The sequence below is a fragment of the Phaethon lepturus genome, unplaced genomic scaffold, assembly GCF_000687285.1.
Source record: "Phaethon lepturus isolate BGI_N335 unplaced genomic scaffold, ASM68728v1 scaffold16492, whole genome shotgun sequence".
Taxonomy (NCBI): domain Eukaryota; kingdom Metazoa; phylum Chordata; class Aves; order Phaethontiformes; family Phaethontidae; genus Phaethon; species Phaethon lepturus.
Genome location: NW_010522756.1, coordinates 14,807 through 27,337, shown reverse-complemented (window position 1 = coordinate 27,337; position 12,531 = coordinate 14,807). Strand labels below are relative to the sequence as shown.

At 38.3% G+C, this 12,531-nt stretch overlaps 1 protein-coding gene across 1 annotated transcript in view; it reads left to right on the top strand.

The window, feature by feature from the left end:
• Positions 1 to 12,531, top strand: part of LOC104616791 (atrial natriuretic peptide receptor 1-like) — a 37,511-nt gene that overhangs the window by 16,375 nt on the left and 8,605 nt on the right. Inside the window, exons 8-15 of the mRNA XM_010281920.1 lie at positions 480 to 552; positions 2,552 to 2,699; positions 3,910 to 3,996; positions 4,264 to 4,407; positions 5,280 to 5,401; positions 7,044 to 7,185; positions 10,734 to 10,782; positions 11,717 to 11,821. Coding sequence (XP_010280222.1) covers positions 480 to 552; positions 2,552 to 2,699; positions 3,910 to 3,996; positions 4,264 to 4,407; positions 5,280 to 5,401; positions 7,044 to 7,185; positions 10,734 to 10,782; positions 11,717 to 11,821 — 870 coding nt within the window. The remainder of the gene's footprint in view (positions 1 to 479; positions 553 to 2,551; positions 2,700 to 3,909; positions 3,997 to 4,263; positions 4,408 to 5,279; positions 5,402 to 7,043; positions 7,186 to 10,733; positions 10,783 to 11,716; positions 11,822 to 12,531) is intronic.

Here is a 12,531-nt window from a genome sequence, read left to right as displayed (position 1 = left end):
ATCTGTGCATTGGGGGCTAATTCTATTACAGGATACAAGATGTACTGCTCCTTATCTCAGAGTTGGGATGTAGTGTGTTCTTGTCATGCACTTACAGAGCATAGGACATTTCCATGACATGAGGTGGTGTAAACCTCTCATGTGATGTCCAGGCTGAGATGTAAATGTAATGTGTAAGAAGTATTGATAATAATGGAGAGTTTGTAGCCAGTGCAAAATATGACATGTAATTAGATTCTAGAATGTAGAATGTACAGTTTGGAATGTACAGTTTTTAAAATATTTATTAGATGCTGTCTTCTTCTAAGCCTGTTATTAATATTAGTTCTAATGTGACTCATAAGATAGATGTTGGATGCTTAAACATCAGATATTCTTTGGATATTTATGAACTTTCATATTTGAAAAAAAATCCTCTAGTTTAATTCCTTCAAAGTCACTAGGCCTACATCAGGAGTTAATCTAATTTATTTTTGTAGTGGTTTCAGTATCAGAAACAAAAGATGCTTTGGGATGAAAGCTGGATTATAGACTTCACCTGCATCAAACAAGGTTAGTAACTTGTCATTTTGATACTAGGATCAGTTTCCTTAATAATTTTGAGCAATAATCTCAATCATAAGTACATCTTCATGTTTTAAGGGTCTTATAAAAGTGAACCATTTTGTGAAAGATGTATCCAAGTTTCATCCCTGTAACCTCTGTAAGCTGATGATTGATATTTTATTTATTGAAACCATAAATGTCAACATTATTTTAAATAGATACCTTCTTTATTATGGTGATTTGTCAATTAAAAAAGACAGGTCTATTCCAAAATAAACAGATAACCTCTGGACTTGGACAGAATAAATTACAGTTGCTTCAGCAGATGTAACATCCTGTATAATTGGTCTCACTAAATTGCCCTGAATTTGCACAAATATAATGAGGGATATAGTGAGATATTAATTTCTCTCAGTGTATGCTATCTGTGACAAACTTGCTGCAAAAAGTAATTAATTGTGTCCAGAGTCTTCTTCATTTTACCTTCTGGATGTAAAATGTGATTTAATTCATTCTAATTAAACATGTTAAGAATAAAATCTGATGTTATTATATGCTTTACTATGCTGCACTTAAAATAGGTATAGAGTATTTACTTTGCTGTTAATTGTTTTAGCATTCAGAAGGAAAACAATACCTAGACCCTCAGAAAGGGTACATCGATAGAAATCTGCTGACGTTGATAGATCTGTGCTGATGTACACTCTCACTTTCTGTCACTGTGCAGAATTGCTAGAAAGATGTCTGCTTTCTCTGCGTTACGTCATTGTGTTGCTAGTAGAAGTGTCAAGCATTCTAGTGTTGATGTACAGGAGAGAAATTTTAAGCCTTGGACTTGAACATTAATTTTTTTGTAGTTTTGATATGATATCCTGGCTGCTGTAAAGAACAGATGTTGGCTTAGAAATTAATTTGAGTACATAAACCAAACCAAATTTCAATCCAGATTTCTGAAAACAGAAATTGAATACTCAAGGAAAAGTGTATTTCAATATATCAAAAAGGAACATGAGCAAATTTTCAGCTGATAGTGAATTAGAAGAGGTCATAAATATCACACAGGAGAAGAAACAGTAGAGGAGGAAACAGAGAGGAAAATTAGAAGCATGCACCATATATATCTGTATCTGCACCATATATATACATATATACATATATATACACATATATATAAAAACATCGTAAGACTCTGTGTGTGTGTGTATGATAAAGATATATAAACACTTATTTTCAAAGCAATCTCGGGGTCACTAATGTATTTCTGAGTGGAGTGCTGTAGACAAACGTCAACACAATTCTGAACTGCATGTGGATGATACTATGGTGTGGGAACATGGCAGTCCTGATGCAAGGTGAGATGCTGATCTTCCTCAGCAACACTTTATTGGATGCTGATACCAGGGAGAGTGGAGAGGTTTCAGCAATGCTGAGACCAATTGGCTAAATCTGGGTTTTAATTGGAGGTGGTGAAACGATATGGAATTCATTAAATTTGTTTTGAAATCCATGTTGTTACCTTGAGCTGGTCAACAGAGATTAGAAAACATATGTTGATATCACGGATTTTTTTTCATCTGACTGTATTGTTGCTCTTCTCTGACTTCCCTCTGGTGTCAGAATCACTTCCCACACTCCTGTGGTTTACCGTCTTCTGGGAGCCTCAAATAGACTTGTTAAAATGTGGCACAGGGCTTGCTCTGCTTCCCTGCGTTCTGTCCTCGGCATCTAAATAGCAGCAAGGGCTAATCATCCCAAGAGCAGAGGAATGGAACTTGCATCAAACCCTGAGGATTAGTGGGAAAGATCTCTGGCAATGAATCACCTCTGTAATGTTTCACTTTTCATGCAGCAGTCACATTCCAAGCAATGACTTTCTGTCTGTGTTAACAAGACCAGCTGATATGGAAATATTTGGAGAATTCCCAAATTTGTCTGCCTCTGGAGTCTCTACCTTTGCAGTAATATGCATCTTCAGGTGCCTTTTCCCATCCCACATCCCGTGCAGATCGCACAGTACGGACAGCAGCCGGCAGCGTGATGAGTGCTGCCCCAGCGCCCAGTGACTCCAGTGCCAGCTGTACCACTGCCCTGAGCTCCTGCGCAGCGGCGGCTAACGTGTCCAGGAAACACTGCTTCACCCAGACGGGGAGATAGTAAGTCAATGTGTCACTCATTTCCTGCAGTGCCTACTCTATTATAGTTTCACTTTTCTTTCTGGTTCTTGCCACTTCACTGTCGATAGGTAGTGCAAAAGCTTGTTAGGCCAAATCCAGTAAGTTAATACCATCCTCTGACTGCTGTCCCACATTCTGGCTGTGGAATATCTTACATGCCAGGCTTCTGTCTTGGTTACCATTTCTTCTTTTCTTCTGGGGACTTGTTAAAAGGCTGTGGCTGCATAATGTGTCTTGCATCCATTAATGAATGGCCCTTACTGTTCAAATATATTTGGAACCAGGGCTCCTATGCATCCATCCCTTTTTCTAAAATGCAGGCAGAGCACAGCTAGGTTCTCTGAACTACAGAATCACATCCTAGACAGTAGCACACTAGAAATCTTGTCCTTAAACCAGCTGATGTGACTGAAGATATAGAGCATTTCCCCTCTGGATCACATTATGAAGGTGTATATCATATGACTACACGAGCAAACAGTATAGCCATATCCTGCTATCCAGAAAGCAACTTTTCCCATAAAAAACAATATAATTAAGGTGTAGGGGCAGAACACTTGCAAAGATGGAAGTAATACCTACCATTTGAATACACAGGAAAGGATCTATGCTTTGCAGGAATTAGGGGCTTACTTAGGATCATTAGCTGGGGATGCAGCTGCTTTTTCAGCATAGATCACTGTTCTGGAAAATCACAGCCACTTCATTGATGAGACACTGTATCCAGCATGGATCTTTTACAGTGAGCATTTTTGCTGCTTCTTTCTGAATGATGACTTTTTCATCATTATCATCTTCCTCAGATGAATCAAGGTCAAACACATTCATCAAGGGTGAAAGATGTAAGAATGGGGCATTTAGTCTCATTGGTGACACACCTACATCTGCGACACCACACACCCCCTACTCCGTATTTATATGGTTGGTATCACTTAGATTCCTGCATGTATCTCCACTGAAGGACACTTGAATATAATCACTAATGCTTTCCTCAGAGAAACAGGGCCCTGTCACCTGTCATGTACTCAGATTCAGATGTACATCCACATGGACATGCTTAAGTTCTGTACTTCATCTCTTGAGATACAAAGCTGCCCACTGTAGAAAAAATATCCAGTCCATCTTTATAGCCTGACTGGCTTATGAAGTTGGCCTAAAACCCTGTGAACACCATTTCATTCTGTTTCAGTGATGGTAGAACAGTGGCCATAAAGAAAATAATGAAGAAGACATTCACACTGTCCAAATCCATACGTAAAGAAGTAAAGCAAGTGAGGTAAGAAATGAAACCTGAGAAGTGTATGTTGTTCCATTTTTGCACTGGTTCTTTAGGGGTTACAATCTGTCCAAATGTGACTGTAAATTCATATTCATCTGTCTTTCAAACTTTGCTTTGACACCAGATCAAAAGCTCCTTATACCTGGTTTACTTTTCTCTCTATGTTGTGAAACAAGCTAGTTGGTTTTCCAGTTACCCTACAGAAAGCAGGAGGGACGTCCATGAAAATTGCTGGTGTGCTGTGATTTCTGTTCATTTTCACAGGGAACTTGACCATCCCAATCTCTGCAAATTCATTGGAGGTTGCATAGAAGTGCCAAATGTTGCCATTGTGACAGAATACTGCCCCAAAGGCAGTCTGAGTGATGTTCTGCTCAATGAAGACATTCCTTTGAACTGGGGCTTCAGGTAGAAAAAAACTTTTGAAAAGCTAAATGATACAAACTATCCTTTGTGCTGTTTAGGACAAGGTGTTAATTTGAGATAAACTCCTTGTATAGACAGGCCTGCACTGTGATATGGAGACAACGAAGAAGCAAGCAAGCAAGCAAATTGAAATATCCAGCCCAACTTGTCTTCTGAATTTTTGAGCAATCATATGTTCAGTGGTCATCATGCTAAGCCAATGACTTTTCAACTCACCTCTAGTTATACTGCAAATCTGTTTTGAAACCTTTTCTCCCGTGTAACTTCATTTTGTTCCCAAATATCTTGGACATACCTGTTTAATTAAAAATAACAGATCTCTGTTTGTGAAGACACATGGGTGAAATGATTATTATACCTACAAACACTTTACTATATTTACCAATACAGAAAATGAACTCACATTGTCAGTGAGACTTCCACAAAGTCAATGACATATTGTTTTTTGAGAATAATCTTCTTGGCAGACTCTTTCTACTTCTGTCTTATGTTTGCCTTCAGCAAAGAAAAGGATTGTAAGGGAGGAAACCCTCCAAATAAAGTGAGAAAGTTAATAAAAAAGTGTTTCTCTTGTAATATTTGAAAATACTCTCAAGGATGCAAAGGTACCTGGAATTTCTAGGAGAAACTCAACTGTCTTAAGAGAGGCTAACGGCCTGTGGACTCAAACAACTGAGTGGGAGTTAAGGGCTTTCAGAAACTCACCTTAAGTATTCTGGAAAAAAGAGCATGGGGACACAAATTGAAAGCTATTGTTATCATGGAGAGCCTTTCTGTCAACTTCACTAGGCTGTGGAGCCACTCTTGAGTGAAGGTTTAGTGGAAATACTAGCTCATTGGTTTTTGTCTTTCAGGTTTTCTTTTGCTACTGATATTGCCCAAGGAATGGCCTATCTTCACCATCACAAAATGTATCATGGACGGTTGAAGTCTAGTAACTGTGTGATAGATGACCGATGGGTTTGTAAAATTGCAGGTAAAGAGAAGATAAAAAAAATTTCAAAACTGTCCAGATAACCTACTAATGCCTATATATTTCACACTCAACACTCCCCCCAAGCACCCCAGTGTTGACATTTCATGTGGAAATGCTGACTATACCAGCCTCCACTAGAAGTGCCCTGTGCTGAAGCAAGTTTCATGTAACGTTATCATAACAAGTCATTTAACGTGTTGCTGATGCACACATCAGATCCCATAAATGATGGAATCTGTCAACATCAGTCTGAGCAGAAACTCCGTCTCATTCTCAGTTTTGATATTGAGAGAAAACCTGAACCATGGACAGTTCTGTAAAGACAAGGAATAATGCTGACTGATTGGTAAACACAAGGTAGTTTCATGGAGAAAAGCAGACTCAACTCAGAGCTTTTCAGTCCTGTGCACAAAACTGAATTTTATTATCACAGAGACAGAGCTACAGGTCTGGTCTTCTCCTCGTACAGGAAGACAGGCTGTGGGAACAGGAAAACCACTGAAGAGTCTAGCTTAGTTTGCAGTTGCCAAAGGGAATAAAAGCAATGATCATTTCATCTACTTCCTCCCCAAAGTAGTTATCACACTCTACAACCTGCAGCCATCTTAAAACCAGCAGCAACAGATTTGTTTTTCAATGGTTCATCCTAAGATTAAGGGTCCTAGACAGGGCCATGCCTGCTTCTCCAATTTGTGTAGTATCCTGCTGCCTTTAGGACTGCCTCCTTTGCTTAGAGACTGTTCTGGAGAAAAGCACGAAATATGGAGATAGTTGGATTACATTCAACTGCATCACATTAGCACAGCTTCTCTGAATTAAATGGGATCTCTGTGAAATTATGCAGAAGTTAATTGGTAGCACTGTAGGGACTTAAATATTCATGGCTTCTCTGGATAAAATAATGTTAAACAAACCTCACAAATAACCAATGTGGGATCTATTTGAAAAACTCCAATGACCTCCAATATAAAGAATGAAGCTCTAGGACCATCATAATTAGAGGTTACTCCAGACAAAACCAGACATCTGCATACTGCCTTCCCATACACTCAGAAGAGTGTTGTTTTGTTTTAATCAGAAAGAAAACTGGTCAGTTGTAGGTTTTTTCCTCTCTGATGCTGAGTCACATGCTGAGAATCTCTTCTGTTAGGCTAAAAGTATAGGTGCAGATATTTTTCACATTTATGCTGCCTTTGTTGTGAAGCTAGTGGTGTGCGAGTAAAGCCCACTATCTGATTTTCAGTAGTTCTCCTCTGTCTAACTTGTAATTGCCCTAACAACCTGCCACCACGGATATGAATCAAGGGATGAGTAGAACTAAAATCTACATTTGCATGCCAACTATTGCACTGAAGTGAGCTTATTCTCTGAATATAGGTCTATAAAATCACAGAATAATCCTGACTGGAAGGGGCCATGCAGTTCAACTTGCCTGCTGCAGTGCAGTCTCACCCAAATATTTGATTTCCCAATCCTATATTTGCAATTGGTTTAGAGGGTCAAGACCACCAGACACATGGTATTTTTAGACTAAGATGCGTATTTCAAGTAGGGAAAATTAATTCCTTTAGACAAGTTGTGTTGCACGTGTTTCAGAGAAGTACTCACTGAGTAGTTTGCTTCCTGTTTTCTTCTATGTTAGATTATGGTTTGCAGTCATATCGAAAAGAAGATTCTTCTGAGGTGTCGAGCTCATACCAGCAGCATTTGATAGAGATTTACACAGCTCCTGAAATCCATTCCCTTTCAGACTTTGAACCCAGTTCTATGGCAGACGTCTACAGGTAGTTAACTTTTGCTCTCTCTCACACTTAATGATCCCATCTCAAGTTGATGATACTTTAACCACAGTTAGGCTCAGCGTAATTCTGTGGCCACCCAAGGTATATGTTTGATTGTATTTTAAAAAGGATTGATCCTGGAATACAGAACAGCATGGATATCACAGGATCTTCTCTTTCCAGATAGATAACCAAATACTGAATTCACTGACATTATATAAATGCAGAGTTGGTCTAATGATTTATAAGGAGTTACTCTGGACTGGTAGATAAAAAGCAGTAAAGGTCTGTTATTACCTAGTGATCCTTTTTTGCTGGTCTTTCTTATGAAAAAGTACATTATTTTCAATAACGTAAGTACTTTAAAAGTTAATAGCATCAGTTTTCTAGGATGTCATAATGCACATATACATCCCATAATTCTATAATTACTGTCAGTACATTATTTCGCTGCATACACACAGTGGCAATATTTGGTTTGCAGACGAAAAATAGAGGTAGGAAAAGGAAATGGATGCACTAGTGAATAGCTCCATCCCTTTCCCTTTGAAAGCCCTTATAGGAGATCATTTTGCAATGGCTTATTTGGCCTTGCCAGTGATGGTATAGCTTCTATCCAATCACTTTTCAGATAAGCAGGATTACAACTGTACTTTCAGAGAATAATAATCCAATGAAAAATTCATTGAACGAGGATTTTAAAAAAATTACCTATACTTCTTGGTTCTCCCTTGAATTTCCGATGTTAAGTAGGAAAATCACTGTGTTCTTGGTGTATTCTATTTCTTAACAATGACACTTCCTCTGTCTGCTTATTTCCAGTAGCTTGCTGAAAGCATATGAAAGGGGAAAATGCTGAATGGTGCTACAAGATGTTTTGTGGCCCTTTTACCTTACTTTTTCTTGACACATTCCCAGCCCAGCAGAAGTCTTCTGTTTCCTGGTGACTTTGGTAGCTAGCAGGATGTAAAGAACTGCAATCCAATTACAGATTGAAATGCTGATAATGCCATGCAGCTGAGCAGCAGGCGGCATGGTTATCAACACTGTTTATTAACAACATTTACCAAAGAGTAGTTATTATTGCCTTTTATCAAAAGCTCTGAGGTGTTTTCTGACCTACACTAGGCCACAACAAATGCTTACTGCCTTAAGTGACTGTTATGGGGCTTTTATTGAAAAATTAGTTGCAGAAACTTAAAGTGTTGTTTAAATCTTCCCCTTTTTTCAATTAGGATTCATTAAAAATTATATGGACTGAAGGCATGATTTTATATATAAGATTTACTGGATTAATGCACATTATTCCCTTGTAAAGACATGTATGCATATATAATATACTGGAACACTATTGTAATCCATTCTATGAGATTATGTAAGCAAGATTTTGAGGTCTCAATAGTATTTATATCTATAGGCTTAAACATGCCCTTAGAATTTGCTTCAAAATAGCTCAGCTAAAGATAGTTTGTCACTGTGTTGATACTACTGGCTGTTGTCATTTGTCCTATGTAGGTCTTTACTTTTTCAGCATGGACTAGTCTTAGAAGTACTGTGCTCTAACTAACCAGTCATTTTAGGATTGTCTTATACGTTGCAGTCTATCATTGCCCTACAGCCAAAATGCATTGCAGAAAATGTTTCCTTGGTGCTTGTCTGGTTCACACTTTGGCCTTCTTCAGGTTAGATATCGTTACTTGACTTTGCAGTCTGGCCTCCTGAAGCCATTTCTTGCCAAGGGCTCCCCTTAAAATAGTGCTAAGGGCCGATTTGCTCATACCATAGATGACTGCAATGAACTGTTGACAGATTCAGTGAATACTGGGTGAATCTATCTTGCTGTCAGTCCCTGTGTCTGTAAAATCCAGGTCTTCTTTTGTTGTACTGCAGTTCAACCTTTCTTGGTAAAGAAGAAAAATCAGTAAGAGATGAAATCAGGAAAGGGAGAAGAACAATGTGCAATCAGGGAAGCAAGATAGAGATGTACACTGTAGCATCAAAAGGGTTGTCTTTTTAACTGAGCTGTTCTTCAGAACCTATATTTTAACACGGTTTGTGTTTGGTGATATGAGCAGGTACATCCTCATACAGGTATGTGGGGTCACTGGCCAGGGAGCAGTGTCCCAGTCTTGAAATCCTCATTTTTCATCTGTGCAAAAATTCTATTAATATTCCTTAAGGTATGGCCCAAATAAAAAAAGAGTGGAAACTGCAGGAGTGGGACTTGTAATTTTGTGTGCTCTTACAGATGAATCACTTGCTTTTAAAGTTCTCCAGGGAATGTGTTGGTCAGATGGGAAAGCTAAAATGGAAATGAGAACAGGAGCATGAAAGCAGCTCCTGTTTGAGCTGAAGAGGCTGTTTCCAATCACAGTTTCTCCTAGATTGGCTCCTCTTGATTTGTAATTGTTATGTGAATTTCACTATCCACTATGTTAGGACTTTTTTGTGCGGTGCTGCTGAAACTGAATGAAATTGATACCGCTTTATCAGAGTTACCATCATCTCTCCTTGCAAATCTGTTTCAGCTTTGCTGTCTCACCAGAACTGGTACAGCTTTCTGCTACCAAATCACCCCAAAACTAAGAAAAATCTCATCAAATTACTTTCTACATTATTCAATATGGTTTATATGCCTTATTTTATTTGCCAGTGGTGGTCCATGAGTGGACTGAAAGATAGATGGACATGCCCTATTATACAGCTAGAATGCCTTACAGAACAGAGAAACCATTAGCAATACAACAGATTGCAAACCAATATTCCCCATAAAAATAAATGTTATCAAGTAGAGATGCATGTGGGGCATTAATTATTACACAGTTTCAATTCATAAAGAGGCAAGAGCATCTTTATCAGGATTGCTGGCTGGAGGAGGTGCCGGCTTCTTAGAGATCACTGTTCTGAAAGCTCTATGGTGGGTTCAATAAGGAGACTTATTGAACAAGCAGTTGTTACCCCATTTTTTCCATTCTTCACCGTTGATGAATGTCTTTGAACTTGGTTCATCTGGGGAAGATGACGATGACAAAAATATAATCCAGAAAGAACCAGCAAAATTGCCTACTGTAAAATACCTACTTAGGACACACTGTCTCATCGTTGACTTTATGGAGATTTTCCAGAACAGTGATTTACACTGTAAAGAAGCCACTCCTCCAGCTGATGATCCTGATCAACATGTTCCTGCCTCTTGATTACAGCACAAATCTGTCCTGTATATTCAATTGGTAGGTACCATGTAAGTGCCCACCCATATCCCCTCTGGATTACATTAATTTTTCCGGAGAAAATTGCTTTGCTGTCCATCAAACTCAAATGCTTTCTCTCTGAGACTGATAACTATGAGAGGGGACTGCTATGAAACAATCAGTGACAGATCTCGGAAAACACGGAGTAGTAACAGATAGCAGCACTGTTGCTGTCCTGTCTTTTGGGGTATTGGGCTTTCAGTCATAAAATGGGGCAGAATAAGAAATCATGGAAAGAGGAAACCACTGACTCTATTAACTGTTATTTCATTAAGATTACGGTTTGCTTTTATTCTGCAGTTATGCCATCATTTTACTAGAAATCGCCACAAGAAGTGATCCTATGCCAGTAAGTAAAGATGAACTTTGAAGTTTGTGTGACAATTTTGATTCTGTTTCAGCTGAAGATACAAACCAGATCTGCGTAACTGCACCTTTGATTTATTTTTCAAGCATGCATTTTCCTCTTGATTTTTTGGGTGCAAGTTCAGTTCCAGTGGAACATGCAATCAGGGCTTCCTCTTGCATTTACCAGTCTTTCCTCCAGGACTTTGAAGAAGACTGTATAACAAAAATAATGTAGCTCCAAAATTGCTACCATGCTTTTGGTTAGCTCTGTGAGGCTCAATGGCAGGGGGTGGAAGGGGAAGGTATGGCATAACATCTTCCTTTTTCTCCGCTTGTTCCTTCTCTTTCCTGCCATGCATGGGCCCTTTCAATGGCATCTTGCAGTGGTAAGAATATGGTAGAAGAGCAAATGAGCTCCTCTCCATAAGGAAAAAACCTTCTTTGCATGTGTCTTGTGATCAGTGCCAAATGGCAAACACAAAAAATGCACCTTGAAATTGAATCCAGATGTTCTGGATATTTTACCATGTTCTGTCTGAAATAATTTGCTTAACAAGAATTCTAACAACAAAGGCCTGAAACGGACATTTTTCCATTTCTGACAGTTTGTGATAAAAGACTAATTTAGGCCTTGTGGTTTCTCAAAAGTTTCCCAATATCTTGCTGGGTATTCTTTTGTTTCAAAAGTTGTTTACCTCATATAAACGCTGAGATTAAAGTCTCTCAGCCATGAAAAAGATTTTAGACAAGGCCACTCAGTTTAGACTGGGTTATATCCTTTTTTTTTTTTCTTTCCTTTTACTCTCATGTAAAAACGCTGATCTGGAATTGATAGGGAAGACATCATAAAAGTATTATCATAGTAATATATTTTCAATGGGCGGTATGAAAAACACACCACTTGTTCAAACATTGTTTAATTTCATTTTCTCTAGAAAGATGATGTGCATTCAGCTGAGTATTCTTGGTGCCCACCTTTGGCAGAAATAATTTTAGGAAAAGCTGAGAATTCTTGCCCATGTCCCACAGATTACGTAGAGGTAAGTAAGGTACAATATTGTGTACAAAAATTCTTTATTGAAGCAAATTTAAGACATGTCACAGAAGTTTTATGGCAATATTACGTTTGAGAATGTAAACAACCCAGAAGTTAAGAAGTCCATCTCAAACAAGGCACAATGAAATGCTTTAATAGCCTTAATAAAAAAACAGTTGTTCTGACAAATTAAAAGTTTCAGTTGTCCCCTCAAATTGTCAGGGTAATAAATGATGTTTTTAACATTCAGTCATTGATTTTTGTGCATTTTCATCTTATTATAAAGTGTTGACTTCCACACATATTTTATAGTAGTAGTATCTATTTACCTTACTGTCAAGGGACTTTCAAATAGTGAAGTATGTGTCTCAGACAAAGTATGAGTTTGGTTTGATTCTCACGCAAAATGTCTATGTGCTTGGTAGCTTCAAACTGCCTAATAAAACAAAGTACAACCCCCCCTCCAGTTCAACTGAATCAGAACAAGATTGTGGCATCCTTGTTTCAGCTTGAGAGCTATATAATTCACCTTTGGTGGTTTGTAGCAACTTAGATGTAGCAAACTTCTCATAAGCAGCACTGGATTTTAGTCAGGAGTTAAAATTCTTAAGTAGTTGAGTTTAAATCTTTTGTGAGTCTTGTGTACAGACAAGTCTTCTGAAAAAAGTATGTGACTCCAACAGCGTAACACTGTGTTAAAGCACAAGACAAGAG